Raw genomic sequence first — 15,392 nt, 5'->3', positions numbered from 1 at the left:
CTCACACCAGTCAGAATGGCTAAAATTAACAAGTCATAAAACAACAGATTTTGGCAAGGATACAGAGAAAGGAGAACCCTCTTACACTGCAGTGGGAATGCAAGCTGGTATAGCCACTCTGGAAGACAGATTGGAGGATCCTCAAAAGTTAAAAATAGAGCTACCCTGTGACCCAGAAATTGCATTACTAGATATTTACCCCAAGGATGCAAATGTATTGATCCAAAGGAGCACTGGCACCCTAATGTTTATAGCAGCAATATCCACAATAACCAAAATATGGAAAGAGCCCAGATGTCCATCAACAGATGAATGGATAAAGAAGATGTGGAATATATACACAATGGAATATTACTCAGCCTTCAAAAAGAATGAAATCTTGCCATTTGCAATGATGTAGATGGAACTAGAGTGTTTTATGTTAGGGGAAATAAGTCAGTCAGAGAAAGCCAAATACCATATGATTTCACTCATATGTGGACTTTAAGATGAACATAGGGGAAAGGAGGGAAAATAAGACAAGACAAAATCAGAGAGTGAGGCAAACCATAAGAGACTTTTAGCTATAGGAATCAAACTGAAGGTTATTGGAAGGGAGGTGGATGGGGGATGGGGTAACTGGGCAATGGGCATTAAGGAGGGTGCCTGATGTTATGAGCACTTGGTGTTATGTGCAACTGATAAATAACTAAACTCTACCTCTGAAACTAATACACTATATGTTAATTAAATTGATTTTAACTAATTTTTTTTTAAAAAATAGCAAAGTAGGGGCGCCTGGGTGGCACAGCGGTTAAGCGTCTGCCTTCGGCTCAGGGCGTAATCCTGGTGTTATGGGATCGAGCCCCACATCGGGCTCCTCCACTATGAGCCTGCTTCTTCCTCTCCCACCCCCCTGCTTGTGTTCCCTCTCCCGCTGGCTGGCTCTATCTCTGTCGAATAAATAAATAAAATCTTTAAAAAAAAATAGCAAAGTAATATCCTAAAAACTCTATGCATATAAATTGTTAACCTAGGTGAAATTAACCGATTCATTGAAAGACTCAATTTATAAAAGGTCACACAAGAAGAAATAGTCTGAATAGGTCTATATCTGTTAAATAAATTAAATCAATATCCAATAACCTTCCAAAACAGAAAGCACATAGCTGTGTTCTCTAGTGAATTTGATCAAACATTTAAGAAAGGGATTATGTCAATTCTTTACAATCTCTTCCAAAAAATAGAGGGAAAAGGATCACTTCCAAATTCATTGTGAGGTCAGCATTATCCCAATACCAAAACTAGACGAAGTCATTACAAGAAAGTAGAACTATAAACAATATCACTCATAAACATAAGTGCATAAATCCTCAAAAATATTAGCAAATCAAATCAATTAACATATAAAAGAATAATATATCAGAATAAAATGGATTTTATTCCTGGTATACAAGTTGAGATTATCATTTGAAGATCAATTACTGTAACCTATCACATCAATAAGCTAAAGAAGAAAAGTCATACGATTATATCAGTAGATTCAGAAAAGAGGACTTGACCAAACACACCTCACTTATGATTAAAAACTCTCACCTGGGGTGCCTGGGTGGCTCAGTCATTAAGCATCTGCCTTCAGCTGAAGGGATCAAGACCTGCATCGGGCTCCCTGCTCAGCGGGAAGCCTGCTTCTCCCTCTCCCACTCCCCCTGCTTGTGTTCCCTCTCTCACTGTGTCTATCTCTGTCAAATAAATAAAATCTTTAAAAAACCAAAGCAAAACAAACAAAAAACCTCTCACCAATCCAGGCATAGAGGGGGAAATTCCTCAATATTAGTAGGAACAACTAGGAAAAAATTACAATTCACATCATAATAATGAGAAGAAACATACAGTAACCAATAGGTACATGAAAAGATACTCAGCATCACTGATAACCAAGGAAATGCAAATCAAAATCACAATTATATACTACCTCACACATGGTAGAATGGCTATTTTACCAAAAAGATATGAAATAACAAGTGTTGGTCAAGACGAGAAGAAAAGGGAACCATTGTGCACTGTTAGTGGGGATGTAAACTGGTGAAGACACTGTGGAAAACAGCATGGCTCCTCCTCAAAAAATTAAAAATAGAACCACCATATGATCCAGTACTTCCAATTCTGGGTATTCGTAAAGAAACCAAATCACTAACTTGAAAAGATGTTTACTGCAGCATTTTTTATAGTAGTCAAGATATGGAAACAACAGAAATGTCCTTCTATGAATGAATTGATTTAAGAAGATGTGTTATGTACACACACACACAAACACACACACACACACACACGAATATTATTCGGCCATAAAAACAATGAAATCTTGTCACTTGTGGCAATATGGATAGACCTTGAGGGCATTATGCTAAGGAAAATAAGTCAGAGAAAGTTCAATATCATATGATCCCTCTTATAGGTAGACTTTTGAAAAACAAACATAATAAGTACAGAGAACAGGGGTGCCTGGGTGGCACAGCGGTTAAGCGTCTGCCTTCGGCTCAGGGCGTGATCCTGGCGATCTGGGATCGAGCCCCACATCAGGCTCTTCTGCTATGAGTCTGCTTCTTCCTCTCCCACTCCCCCTGCTTGTGTTCCCTCTCTCGCTGGCTGTCTCTATCTCTGTCAAATAAATAAATAAAATCTTAAAAAAAAAATAAGTACAGAGAACAGATTGGTAGGTGCCACAGGTAAAGGGTGGGAGATGATGAGTGAAATGGGTGAAGGTTTTCAAAGATAAAAACTTCCAGTTATAAAATAAATAAATCATAAGGTTGTAATATAAGTATGATGAATATAGTTAATAATATGGTATTGAATATTTGAAAGTTACCAAGAGAGTAGATCTTAAAATTCCTCAACACACACACAAAATTGTAGCTATGCATGATGATGGATGTTAATTAGAATTATTGTGGTGACCACTTTGCAATACATACAAATATTAAATCATTATATTGTACAACCTGAACAAATATGCTGTTATTTGTCAATCATACTTCAATAAAAAAAAGAAAAAGGCAGAGAACAATTGAAGTTAAGAATACATAAAAGAATCAGGGGAAACCTAGGGAAAAAATAAAAAGTAAATAAAAGAGTAAAAAAATAGACAAGTTGAGGGAGAAAAAGAACAAGTGGAAAGAAGAGAGTAAGCCATGGGGTTCAGATAAAAAGTTAACTTATTTTGTGAGCTTTCACTTGTGTGTTGGTCATGGAAGGTCACAGATGAGAGGCTCAAACATAAATAATATGAAAGAAAATTGTGAAGAAGAGGAGAGAGGAATGTGGGAAGTGTTCCCTGAGTTTCTGTATACACACCCTTTGTTGTTTTCCAGGAAGTAAATGTTTTTATTTCTTTATTTCTTTATTTTTTATTTAGACATGTTTATTTGAATATGACCTCTTTCTAAAGTTTGAATCTATTTTTAAATATACAGATAAGAAACTGTTCTACCTTATTTAGAAATTCAAAAATTAATATGGCCTACTACATTGAAAGAATATAAAAAAAAAATAATGAGAAGCTAGAAGCCTTCCTGCTAAGATCAAGAGCAAGGCAAGGATATTTACTCTTACTATTTTTCTCTTTTCAACATTATACTAGAATTTCAAGGTAATGCAATAAGAACAGGAAATAAAAGATATAAAATTTGGAAAGAAAGAAAAAAATATTTTGTTCTCAGATGACATGATTGTGTAAATAATCCCAAAGGATCAACAAAAGAGCTATAAGAACTAGTAAATGATTATGTAAGGTAGCATAATGAAAGGTTAATATATAAAAGTCAATTGCTTACATATATATAACAATAAACAATTGAAATTTGAAATTAAAAACAATACCATTTACATTAACATCAAAAAATAATTGGTTATGAATTTACAAGACCTGTATTAGGAGAACTGCAAAAGTGTAATGTAACAAACTCAAAGATCTACGTAAATGGAAAGATATTCCATGTATATGGATATGAAGATTCAATATTGTCAAGATGTCATTTCTTCCCTACTTGATTTATACATTAAATACAATCCCAATCAAAATTCCATTTGGTTATTTTGTGGATACTGACAAACTGATTTGGCAAACTTATGTTTATATGGAAAGGCCAGAATAGCCAACATAATACTGAAGAACAAAAAAGGATCACTTCGACTACCTGACACGTATACTTATTTTAGAGCTAAAATAATCAAAACAGTGTGGTATTGGCAAAGAAACAGATAAACAGATTGATGGAATGAAATAGAGAAATCAGAATTAAATCCACATAAATATAATCAACTGGTCTTCAGTAACGGAGCAAAGGCAGGCAGTTCAATGGAGAAAAATCCTTTTTAAAATGGTGATGGAAATGTACATGCAAAAAATTAATACTTATGCCTTTCATAAAAATTAGCTCAAAATGGATCATAGAACTAAATGTAAAATACAAAACTATAAAACCTGTAGAAGATAACACGGGAGAATATCTTGGTGACCTTGGATTTGGAGATAACTTTTTAGATAAACATCAAAAGCATGTTGTATGAAAGAAAGACATGGAATTGAATATCAAAACCTTTGTCTTTAACAATGGGGATCAGATTCAGGAATGTCCACAACATATAGTCAATCAATAACTAAAATTTTCAATATAATCTGTTGTTTTTTTCTTAACTTCTTGACATATTTAGATCATTAATAAAGTGATAAATTGCTAGGAAGTCTAATTTAAAGAAAAGTACATACCCAAAAGAGTTGGAAACTTATCGTTTCACAAAAATCTGCACATGGATATTTCAGTAGTTATATTTATAACTGCAAAAGTTTGAAAGCAACCAATATGTCTTTCAGTGGTGAATAAATAAATAAACTGTGGTAAATCCAGACATCAGACATGAAGGAAATTTAAGCGTATGTTACTACGTGAATGAAACCACTCTGAAAAGGCTATATACTGTATGATCCCAATTATATAACATTCTGGAAAAGGCACAACTATGCCGACAGTAAAAACATAACTGGTTGTTGTAGGTTGGGGCTGGGGGAGGCTTAAAGAAGGATAGCACAGACGATTTTTTGGCCAGTAAAATTCTCTTATGGTATTATAATAATGGATACATGTTATTTTACATTCATCCAAAACCATAACATGTACAACACAAAGAATGAAGCCTAATGTAAACTATCAATAGTTTGGGTGATTATGATATGTCAATGTATGTTCATCAATTGTAACAAATGTACACCTTTGATGCAGAATGTTGACATTGGGGGAGGCTATGCATGAAGGGAAAGAGATGTATGGGAAAATTCTATATTTTCCCCTCAAGATTTCCCATGAACCTAAAACTGCTCTAAAAAAAAGTCTTATTAATAAAAAAAAGTGTATCAGAAATGAAAAAAGAATATTACAATGACTGCCAGTACTTCAGAATAAAGTTTCTAAACAACTACATGCTCATAAAATTGAATTAAAATAGCAAATTATAGAGTTACAAGTCAACTCTGTCAACTGTAAATAATAGAGTTATCTGTTGAGATGTCATTGGAAAGTAAACACAGCTTCTCCTAGATTCAGTTACATTTTACTTGACATTTTAATTCTAATTTTGAAATTAACAAGCATAGACAAAATCTTAAAACAAATACAGAAGTTTACTCTTCTTTACTTAATTTATGTCATATTTCATAGTGAAAAATTTTATTAAAAAATCCAAAAATCTAAGTAAAATAAAAATGAAAACTAAATGATAGTATATGAAGAAAACAAATATGTATCTAATAAAACAGTATAAATAATCTGTAATCTATAAATTTGTTTTGAGATTTAATAAAAATCATTTGGATTGAAGACCTAAAAATTAAACAAAGGAAAGCGAAAGATCAGGCCAATAATTGTAACTATAGAAAGTAAAAAACAAAACATGAAAATGTAGTTATCCTCTTTGTTAACAGCCTTTAGAAAATTAAAGACAATGCAAGAGGTATTTTATATATTCTAAATCCAATCAATTTAAAAATTATAAAATTAAATACCGATAAATATGGTAAATCTGGAATAATTCTTATCATGTTGACTGCACCTTGCACTGATTTTCTTTTAGGAAAAATAATTTTAAAAGGACCAAACTATAAATTTGAAGATGTAAAAATTAAATACAAATGTAACATCAAATTTATATTAGCAGATTAAGATAGATGAGCAGTTGAGAAGAAATAAAAAATGTTTGGATAGGTTATATTTTGTATTAGAAACCTCTTCATAGGAACAATCAAAAAATTCATGTCAACAGGTTTTTTAAGTATACTCTTTATAAAATATTATATAGCCATAAATTTTAATTATTAAGAAAATGAGGGAGAACAAAATATATTCATAATTACAAGTAAAACGCAGATTTATTTGCATAACAAAAGAATAAATGTTTTTCATTTAAACATGTTATTAATTCATAAGTTGTGGATGTTCACAATAAATTCAACACATATAGTACAATTTGTTTAACAGTGTTTGAATTAGCTCCACTGATATTTTTTTCCTATTTATTTATTATTATTGTTATGTTCAGTTAGCCAACATATAGTACATAATTAGTTTTTGATGTAGTGTTCAACGATTCATTACTTGCGTATAACACCTAGTGCCACCCCACTGATTTTCTTTATACTGGTTAACTATTTCCAGGCAAGGTCAGTTTAAAAGTAACTAGACTCTCAATTCTCCCAAGTAAGATAAACTTTTATTTTGAATTACCCACAAAAATAACATTTAATTTAGAACTATAAAAAGAAAAGTTACTTACCCCATTTCCTCTGCATTTTGCAGCAACATTACATTTGTTTTCCACCAAATGAACTTCTTTGCAGGTTTTGTTTATACAATACTAAAATAAAACAAAGATATTTCATAATCACTCACACATTTGATGTAATATGAAAAAAAATAATTATTTGTTATATACACGTAAGAGATGCTCAAGTTGAGACATTTTATTCCATATTACTCTGATTCTGGTACAAAGATTCTAGCATTCCAATACAAAATCTAAACAATAATCAATTAAAGAAAAATAACTGAGGGTGTTTGCCTTGACATATGTTTTGTAATAATGTAATATAATTTGGGTTTTGACACTTAGAATTTGGAATTGAAATTTTCTATATTATGTTAAAGTTCTGTTATGAATAATTGGTTAGATTAATAATGATTTGTCTCCTCAAAAATTGGAACATAATTAATTTTGTTTGGGTTTCAAATATAAGTTAATATTTTGGATCATAAATTATCATGAACCTTTGTTAAAATATTGATAAGAATAATTTGTCAAGAGAAATATTTTAACTTCATTTGTATCCATTGTAAAATACTTGTTACATCAAAATGGGTAATCCAGGGGTAGTCACTTGGATATGTAACTTTTGCTTCATTTACCTTTTTATATTTTGTTAACTAGCCTCCTGGCTTATGTTCTTTTGTTTTATTTTAAAAGGAGCATAAATTAGGATGCCTGGGTGGCTCAGTTGGTTAAGCATCTGCCTTCAGCTCAGGTCATGATCCTGGGGTCCTGGGATCGAGCCCCACATGGGGCTCCTTGCTCAACAAGGAGCCTGCTTCTTTCTCTCCCTCTGCCTGCCCCTCCCCCTGCATGTGCTCTCTCTCTCTGTCAAATAAATAAATAAAACCTTTAAAAAATAAAAAAAAATAAAAATAATCTTAAATTATAAGTAATACATTGAAAGTATGAAGATAATAAGAATAAAAATTGGCTTTTTGCAATTATTTCCTGAAAATTAACTTACACCCAATATATAAATAATGTTGCATTTGCCAGCCTACATTTGCTTCCTCTTTTCAACATTAATATTGGAAATTCTAGCCAAAACAATTAAGTGATAAAAATAAGAGGCATACAAATTATAGAGAAAGAAGTAAAATTATCTCTGTTTGCAGATGACATAATCTTATGTATAGAAAACCCTGAAGACTCCACACACAAAAAAAGACTTTCAGACTAATCTGCAGGGGCGCCTGGGTGTCTCAGTTGTTAAACATCTGCCTTCGGCTCAGGTCATGATCCCAGGGTTCTGGGATTGAGCCTCCCATCGGGCTCCCTGCTAGGCGGGAAGCCTGCTTCTCCCTCTCCCACTCTCCCTGCTTGTGTTCCCTCTCTTGCTGCCTCTCTCTCTGTCAAATAAATAAAATCTTTAAAAAAAAAAAAAAGAACTAATCGGCAAATTCAGTAAAGTCACAGAATAAAATATTAACATACAAAGAAATCAAACTCATTTCTTTACACCAGCAATAAACATAATGAAAAACTTAGGAAAACAATTCAGTTTTAATAACAGTATTAACTATTATTAACCAACTGAACTTAACTAAACAAGAAGTGATGTGTACATTGAAAATTATAAAGGAATGCTGAAAAAAAATTAAAGATATAGAAGGATACCCTGTGTTTATGGACGGAAAAACATAATATTGTTAAGATGCTAATATTATCCAAAGCAATCTACAAATTCAATGCAGTCTCTGTTAAAATTCCAAAGACACTTTTTCAGAAATAGAAAACCCATCCTAAAATGGAATTTCAAGGGACTTCAAATAGCTAAAACAGCCTTTAAAAAGAACAAAGTGGGAGAAATCACACTTCTTGATATCACAACTTTCTACAAAGCTACAGCAATGAAAACAAAGCTACAAAGCTATACCAATGAAAAATTGGTATAAATTCAGAAATGTTGATGAATGGAATATATTAGACAGCCAAGAAATAAATCCTTGTATATATGGTCAAATGATTTTGCTGCCAAGACCATTCAATGGCAAAGGACAATCTTTTCAACAAATGATCCTGGAAAATTGGATATCCTTATGCAAAATAATGAAATTAGCTCCTTATCTTACACCATATACAAAAATTAACTCAAAAGGATTCAAGACCTAAAGAGCTAAATGATAAAACTCAGAAGACATAGAGAAAAGCTTCATAATATTAATCTGGAAATGCTTTTTTGGATATAATACCCAAATGGCAGGGAACAAAAGAGAAAACAAATACATTGGACTTCATCAAAATTAAAAGGACTTTTGTATGTCAAAGGACACTATCAAGAGATTGAAAAGGCAATCCACAGAATGGGATAAAATATTTAAAAATCATGACCTGGTAAGGGATTGGTATCCAAAGTATATATAAGATTCCTTAAACTCAACAACAGCAAACACCAATACCAAATTAAAAATGGGCAGAAGACATAAATAGACATTTTTCCAAAGAAGATATAGAGATAGCCAACAAGCTTGTGAAAAAAAAGTTCTACATCACTAATCATTCAGAAAATGAAATTAAAAACACAATATCACTTCATGCCTGTAGGGATGGTTATTATCCAAACAAAAACAAAACAAAACAAAGTAAGTGTTAGTAAAGAAGTAGACAAACTGGAACCCTTGTGAATTACTAGTGGGAATGTAAAATTGTGCAGCTACCATGAAAACCAGAATGGCCATTTCTCAAAAAAATAAACATAGAATCAGAATATGATCCAGCAAATTCACGTTTAGGTATATACCCAAAGAATTAAAAGGCAGGGACTTGAAAAGATGTTTGTACACCAAATGCTGTTCATAGCAGCATTATTCACAATAACCAAAAGATAGAAACAACCTAAATGTTCATTGATGGATAAATCAATAAACAAAAAGTGGTATATACAAATGATGGAATATTATTCAACCTTTAAAAGAGTGCAATTCTTAGTTTGGAAAGATAGCAGAGTAGAAGGACCCTGAGCTCACCTTGTCCCATAATCTCAACTAAATATGGTCCACATGCAAGTCAACAAAATGGAGAGTGATGAGAGGACTGACAGAACAAACTCCACAACTGAATATAGAGAAGAAGTTGCATCTGAATGGTCAGGAAAGTCACAAAGGCATAGGGAGGCTGCTTGCAGGAGGGAGAGAGCTGAGCATTTAGAAAGGACAGAGAAACAAGCCCTCACACCAGGGACCTCAAATGGTGATGACTGATTCCCATAATGTTTGGCTTTAGAAACCAGAGGGGCTGATAGGGCGCTTGGCTGGCTCAATCTGTAGAGCACATGACTCTTGATCTCTGGGTTGTAAATTTGAGCCCCATGTTGGGTGTAAAGATTACTTAAAAATTAAATCTTGAGGCACCAGTATGGCTCAGTCAGTAGTCATCTAACTCTTGATTTCTGCTCAGGTCATGTTCTCAGGGTTGTGAGATTGATCACTGAGATTGGCTCCATGCTCAGTGTAGAGCCTGCTTGAGATTCTATCTCTCCCTTTGCCCCTCCCCCTGCTCACTCTCACTCTCAAATAAATAAATAAATAAATATTTAAAAAATAAAATACAATCTTTAAAAAGAAAGAGGGGCTGAATTTTGTGAGTTTATAAAACCAGTAGTATTTGAAGCCTGGAGATTTAAAAGTCTGCTGCTTCAGCACTGGCCATCCCAGGAAGGCGAGTGATAGCTGGATCACTGCCTTTAAAGAGATAGCAGCCCACAGAGAAGCAACATAAAAATGACAGTGTACACAACTCTGGGGGAAAACAGGAGACAGATCTATTTATACTGATTTCAGAGTGTGTTGGATGACTTCTCTGAAAATGAAGGAGCTGGAAGACACCATTTTCCTCCCCAGCCCCACAGCATAAACACAGAGCCACCTGCAGGAGAACGGACTACACAGACACTTGCTACCTAACCTTCTTTCCAGTGAGCTACACCCATGAGTTTTCCTAAGGACTAGCCCACTCCAAACCTGCTAGGCTTGGCCCTGGCCTCAGGGCAAATTTTGTCAAGGCTATGCATGTGCCCCAACTAGCATCGGTGCACAGCTGCTTACAAGTGAAAACCCATAAGGTAGCAGGAGATTTTTCAACAGAAATTTTGCAAGTCAGAAGAAAGCATGATATATTCAAAGTGTTGAATGGGAAAAATCTACAAACAAGAATACTCTATCCAGCAATGCTATCATTCAAATAGAAGGAGAGATGAAGAGTTTCCCAGACAAACAAAAACTAGAGGAATTCATGACCACTAAACCAACTCTGCAAGAAATGTTAAAGGGGAACACAGGAGGGGTTCCGGTTCCAAGATGGCAGAGGAGCAGAAGACCTAAAGTCCATCTGGTCCCAGGAATTCAGCTAGAGAGCTACCAAACCATTCTGAATACATATGAATGCAACTGGAGAATGAAGAAAAGAGAAGCAGAAACTCTATGAACAGAAAAGCGACCACTTTCCGCAAGGAGGAGAAAAGATGGTGGAGGACTAGGAGACACTTTCTCAGCTGGTCCCCTGAGTCGAGCTGGATATGTACCAGATCATCCTGAACACCCAAAAATCAGCCTGAGACGCAGGAAGATACATCTGGATCTCTACAAAAGAACATCTCCAGTGGTAAATATTAAGTTACAAAGCAGGGAGCTGTGAATCTGCACACAGATATTGGAAGATGAACGGAAGGGAGAAGGAGCCGACACACTCGGGCGCCAGGAAGCAGTAGCCTCCTGTACTGGGGAATGGGCCAGACTTGCGGACCGGCACCCTCGAGAGAGCAGACTGAGACCGTGAGCCTGGGAATGCGTGTGAGCAGACTGAAAATTGGAGCTCCAGAGCGCTCACTGGAACCAGACTAAAACCAGGAGCTCGGGAGTGCCTGTGCAAACAGACTGAAAACCGAGCTCCAGAGTGCTCACTGGAACCAGACTGATACTGGGAGCTCGGGAGCATGTGTGACCAGACTGAAAACCAGCGCTCCGGAGCACGCGTGAACCATACTGAAACAGGGAGCTCGGAAGTGCGCGCAGGAACCAGGGGCCATTGGCGGTGTTAGAAGCACAAAGGACAGAGACGGGCCAGGCCTGAAAGTGAGGTCTGGGAGAGCAGCTGTGGGTGTACAACCTGGGACACTGCAGGGTTTTTAGCAGCACCAACAGAAATAGAGTTAAAGTGGCCAAGAGAGCTCAGTGGAGAGTGGACTGCGATCTGTCTGTTCTGAGACAGAGGCTAGGATACAGCCACTGCTACTCTGACTCTCAGAAGAGTCACAGAAAACCACCAGGGAAAGCCGCCAGAGAACAAAAGCCCAGAAATACCAGCTCACATTGTGCCCATCCCCATCCCCCCTTGCAGGGGATAGGGCAACTTGATCCAAACAGGGTTGCCTGAGTATCAGCACAGCAGGCCCCTCCCCCAGAAGGCAGGCTGAAAAATCAAGACCCCCACATCCCTAAGGACCTATAAAACAAGTGCACACTGCCTGGGTCCTGGTCAATAATTTGGGCTCTGGGCATCCCCGCAAACTCTCCTCATCAGAATGACGAGGAGGAGAAATCCCCCCAGCAAATAAAAGATAGTCTGTGGCCTCTGCCACAGAACTGATGGATATGGATATAACCGAATTGTCAGAAATGGAGTTCAGAGTAACAATGGTCAAGATGATGTGTAGGCTGGAAAAAATATTAAGGAAAATATTAACAAGAATATAGAATCTATAAGGGCAGAAATGAGAGAGAATCTGGCAGAAATTAAAGATGCTATGAATCAAATGCAGTCTAAACTAGATGCTCTGATGGCCAGGGTAAATGAGGCAGAAAACCAATTACTGAATTGGAGGATGGGATGGTAGAAGAGAAAGTTAAAACAGAAACTTGGCTCAAAAAAATACAATCTCAAGAATGTAGATTACGGGAGATTACTGACTCAATGAAATGTTCCAATGTCAGAATCATCTGCATCCCAAAAGGGGTGGAGAAAAACAGAGGTCTAGAAGAGATATCTGAACAAATTGTAGCTGAGAAGTTCCCTAATCTGGCAAAGGAAACAAGCATTCGTGTCCAAGAAGCAGAGAGGACCCCTCCCAAGGTCAATGAGAACAGACCTACACCATGTCACATCATAGTGCAATTCACAAATATTAGATCCAAGGATACAGTATTGAAAGTGGCCAGGAGGGAAGAAAATCCTTACGTACAGAGGGAAAAATATCAGAATAACATCAGACCTGTCTACAGAGACCTGGCAAGCTAGGAATTGTTGGCAGGGTATTTTCAAAGCTCAATCTGAGAAGAACATGCAGCCAAGGATCCTTTATCCAGCAAGATGTCATTCAGAATTGATGGAGAGATAAGGACCTTCCAAGATTGGCAGAAACTGAAGGAATTCATAACCACCAAACCAGCCCTACATGAGATATTAAGGGGGGTTCTATAAAAGTAAAAAGGCCCCAAGAGTGATACAGAACAGAAATTTACAATCTATAGAAACAAAGACTTCACAGGCAACATGACATCATTAAAAACATATCTGTCAATAATCACTCTCAATGTGAATGGCCTAAATGCTCCCATAAAACACCACAGGGTTGCAGATTGCAAAAAAGACATGACCCATCCATACGCTATCTTAAAGAGACTCATTTTGAACCTAAAGATACATCCAGACTGAAAGTGAAGGGATGGAGAACCATTTTTCATGCCAACAGACCTCAAAAGAAAGCTGGGGTAGCAATTCTCATATCAGACAGATTAGATTTTAAACTACAGACTGTAGTTAGAGATACAGAAGGACACTATATTATTTTTAAAGGATGTATCCAACAAGTGGATATGAAAATTATAAATATCTACGCCCCCAATAGGGGAGCAGCTAGATACACAAGCCAAGTCTTAACCAGAAAAGAGAGACATATAGATAATAATACATTAATAGTAGGGGACCTCAACACTCCACTCTCAGCAATAGACAGATCACCTAAGCAGAAAATAAACAAAGAAGCAAGAGCTTTGAATGATATACTGGACCAGATGGACCTCATAGATATATACAGAACACTACACTCCAGAACAATAGAATACTCATTCTTTTCGAATGCACATGGAGCTTTCTTCAGAATAGACCATATACTGGGTCACAAAACAGATCTCAACTGATACCAAAAGACTGAGATTATTCCCTGCATATTCTCAGACCACAATGCTTTGAAACTGGAACTCAATCACAAGGAAAAATTTGGAAGAAACTCAAACACTTGGAAACTAAGAACCATCCTGCTTAGGAATGATTGGGTAAACCAGGGAATTAAAGAAGAACATAAGCAATTCATGGAAACTAATGAGAATGAAAACACATCAGTCCAAAACCTATGGGACACTGCAAAGGCAGTCCTAAGGGGAAAATACATAGCCATCCAAGCCTCACTCAAAAGAATAGAGAAATCTAAAATGCAGTTTTTATATTCTCACCTCAAGAAGCTGGAGCTGGAACAGAAGAACAGGACTAACCCACACCGAGAAGGCAGGTGATCAAGATTAGAGCAGAGATCAATGAATTAGAAACCAGGAACACAGTAGAGCAGATCAACAGAACTAGAAACTGGTTCTTTGAAAGAATAAATAAGATTGATAAGCCACAGGCCAGACTTATCCAAAAGAATAGAGAAAGGGCCCAATTTAATAAAATTATGAATGAAAGGGGAGAGATCACAACCAACACCAATGAAATAGGAAGGATCATTAGAAACTTTTATCAACAGCTTTATGCCAATAAATTAAACAACCTGGAAGAAATGGATGCCTTCATGGAAACCTATAAATGACCAAGACTGAAACAGGAAGAATTTGATTATTTAAACAGACCGATTAATTATGAAGAGATTGAAGCAGTGATCAAAAACCTCCCCCAAAACAAGAGTCCAGGGCCTGATGGATTCCCCGGGAATTCTACCAAACATTCAAAGAAGAAATAATACCTATTCTCCTGAAGCTGTTTCAAAAAATAGAAACAGAAGGAAAACTACCAAACTCATTCTATGAGGCCAGTATTACCTTGATCCCCAAACCAGGCAAAGACCCCATCAAAAAGGAGAATTACAGACCAATATCCCTGATGAATATGGATGCCAAAATTCTCAACAAGATTCTAGCTAATAGGATCCAACAGTACATTAAAAGGATTATCCATCATGACCAAGTGGGATTCATCCCTGGGATGCAAGGGTGGTTCAACATTCTCAAATCGATCAGTGTGATAGATCATATCAACAAGAAAAGAGTGAAGAACCATATGATCCTCTCAACTGATGCAGAAAAAGCATTTGACAAAATACAGCATCCTTTCCTGATTAAAACACTTCAGAGTGTAGGAATAGAGGATACATTCCTCAATCTCATAAAAACCATCTATGAAAAGCCTACAGCAAATATCATTCTCAACGGGGAAAAGCTGGAAGCCTTTCCCTTAAGATCAGGAACACGACAAGGATGCCCACTCTCATCATTATTATTCAACATAGTACTAGAAGTCCTTGCAACAGCAATCAGACAACAAAAAGGGATAAAAGGTATCCAAAT

The 15,392-nt window shown here is 36.0% G+C and overlaps 1 protein-coding gene across 1 annotated transcript in view; it reads right to left on the bottom strand.

Annotated features, from left to right (window-relative positions):
• Positions 1 to 15,392, bottom strand: part of ADAM18 (ADAM metallopeptidase domain 18) — a 181,619-nt gene that overhangs the window by 38,981 nt on the left and 127,246 nt on the right. Inside the window, exon 17 of the mRNA XM_040643231.1 lies at positions 6,808 to 6,888. Within this exon, the coding sequence (XP_040499165.1) occupies positions 6,808 to 6,888 (81 nt within the window). The remainder of the gene's footprint in view (positions 1 to 6,807; positions 6,889 to 15,392) is intronic.

The sequence above is a fragment of the Ursus maritimus genome, unplaced genomic scaffold, assembly GCF_017311325.1.
Source record: "Ursus maritimus isolate PB19 unplaced genomic scaffold, ASM1731132v1 scaffold_28, whole genome shotgun sequence".
NCBI lineage: Eukaryota > Metazoa > Chordata > Mammalia > Carnivora > Ursidae > Ursus > Ursus maritimus.
The sequence above is the reverse complement of the archived record's forward strand: the minus strand, read 5'-3'. Positions and strand labels throughout refer to the sequence as shown.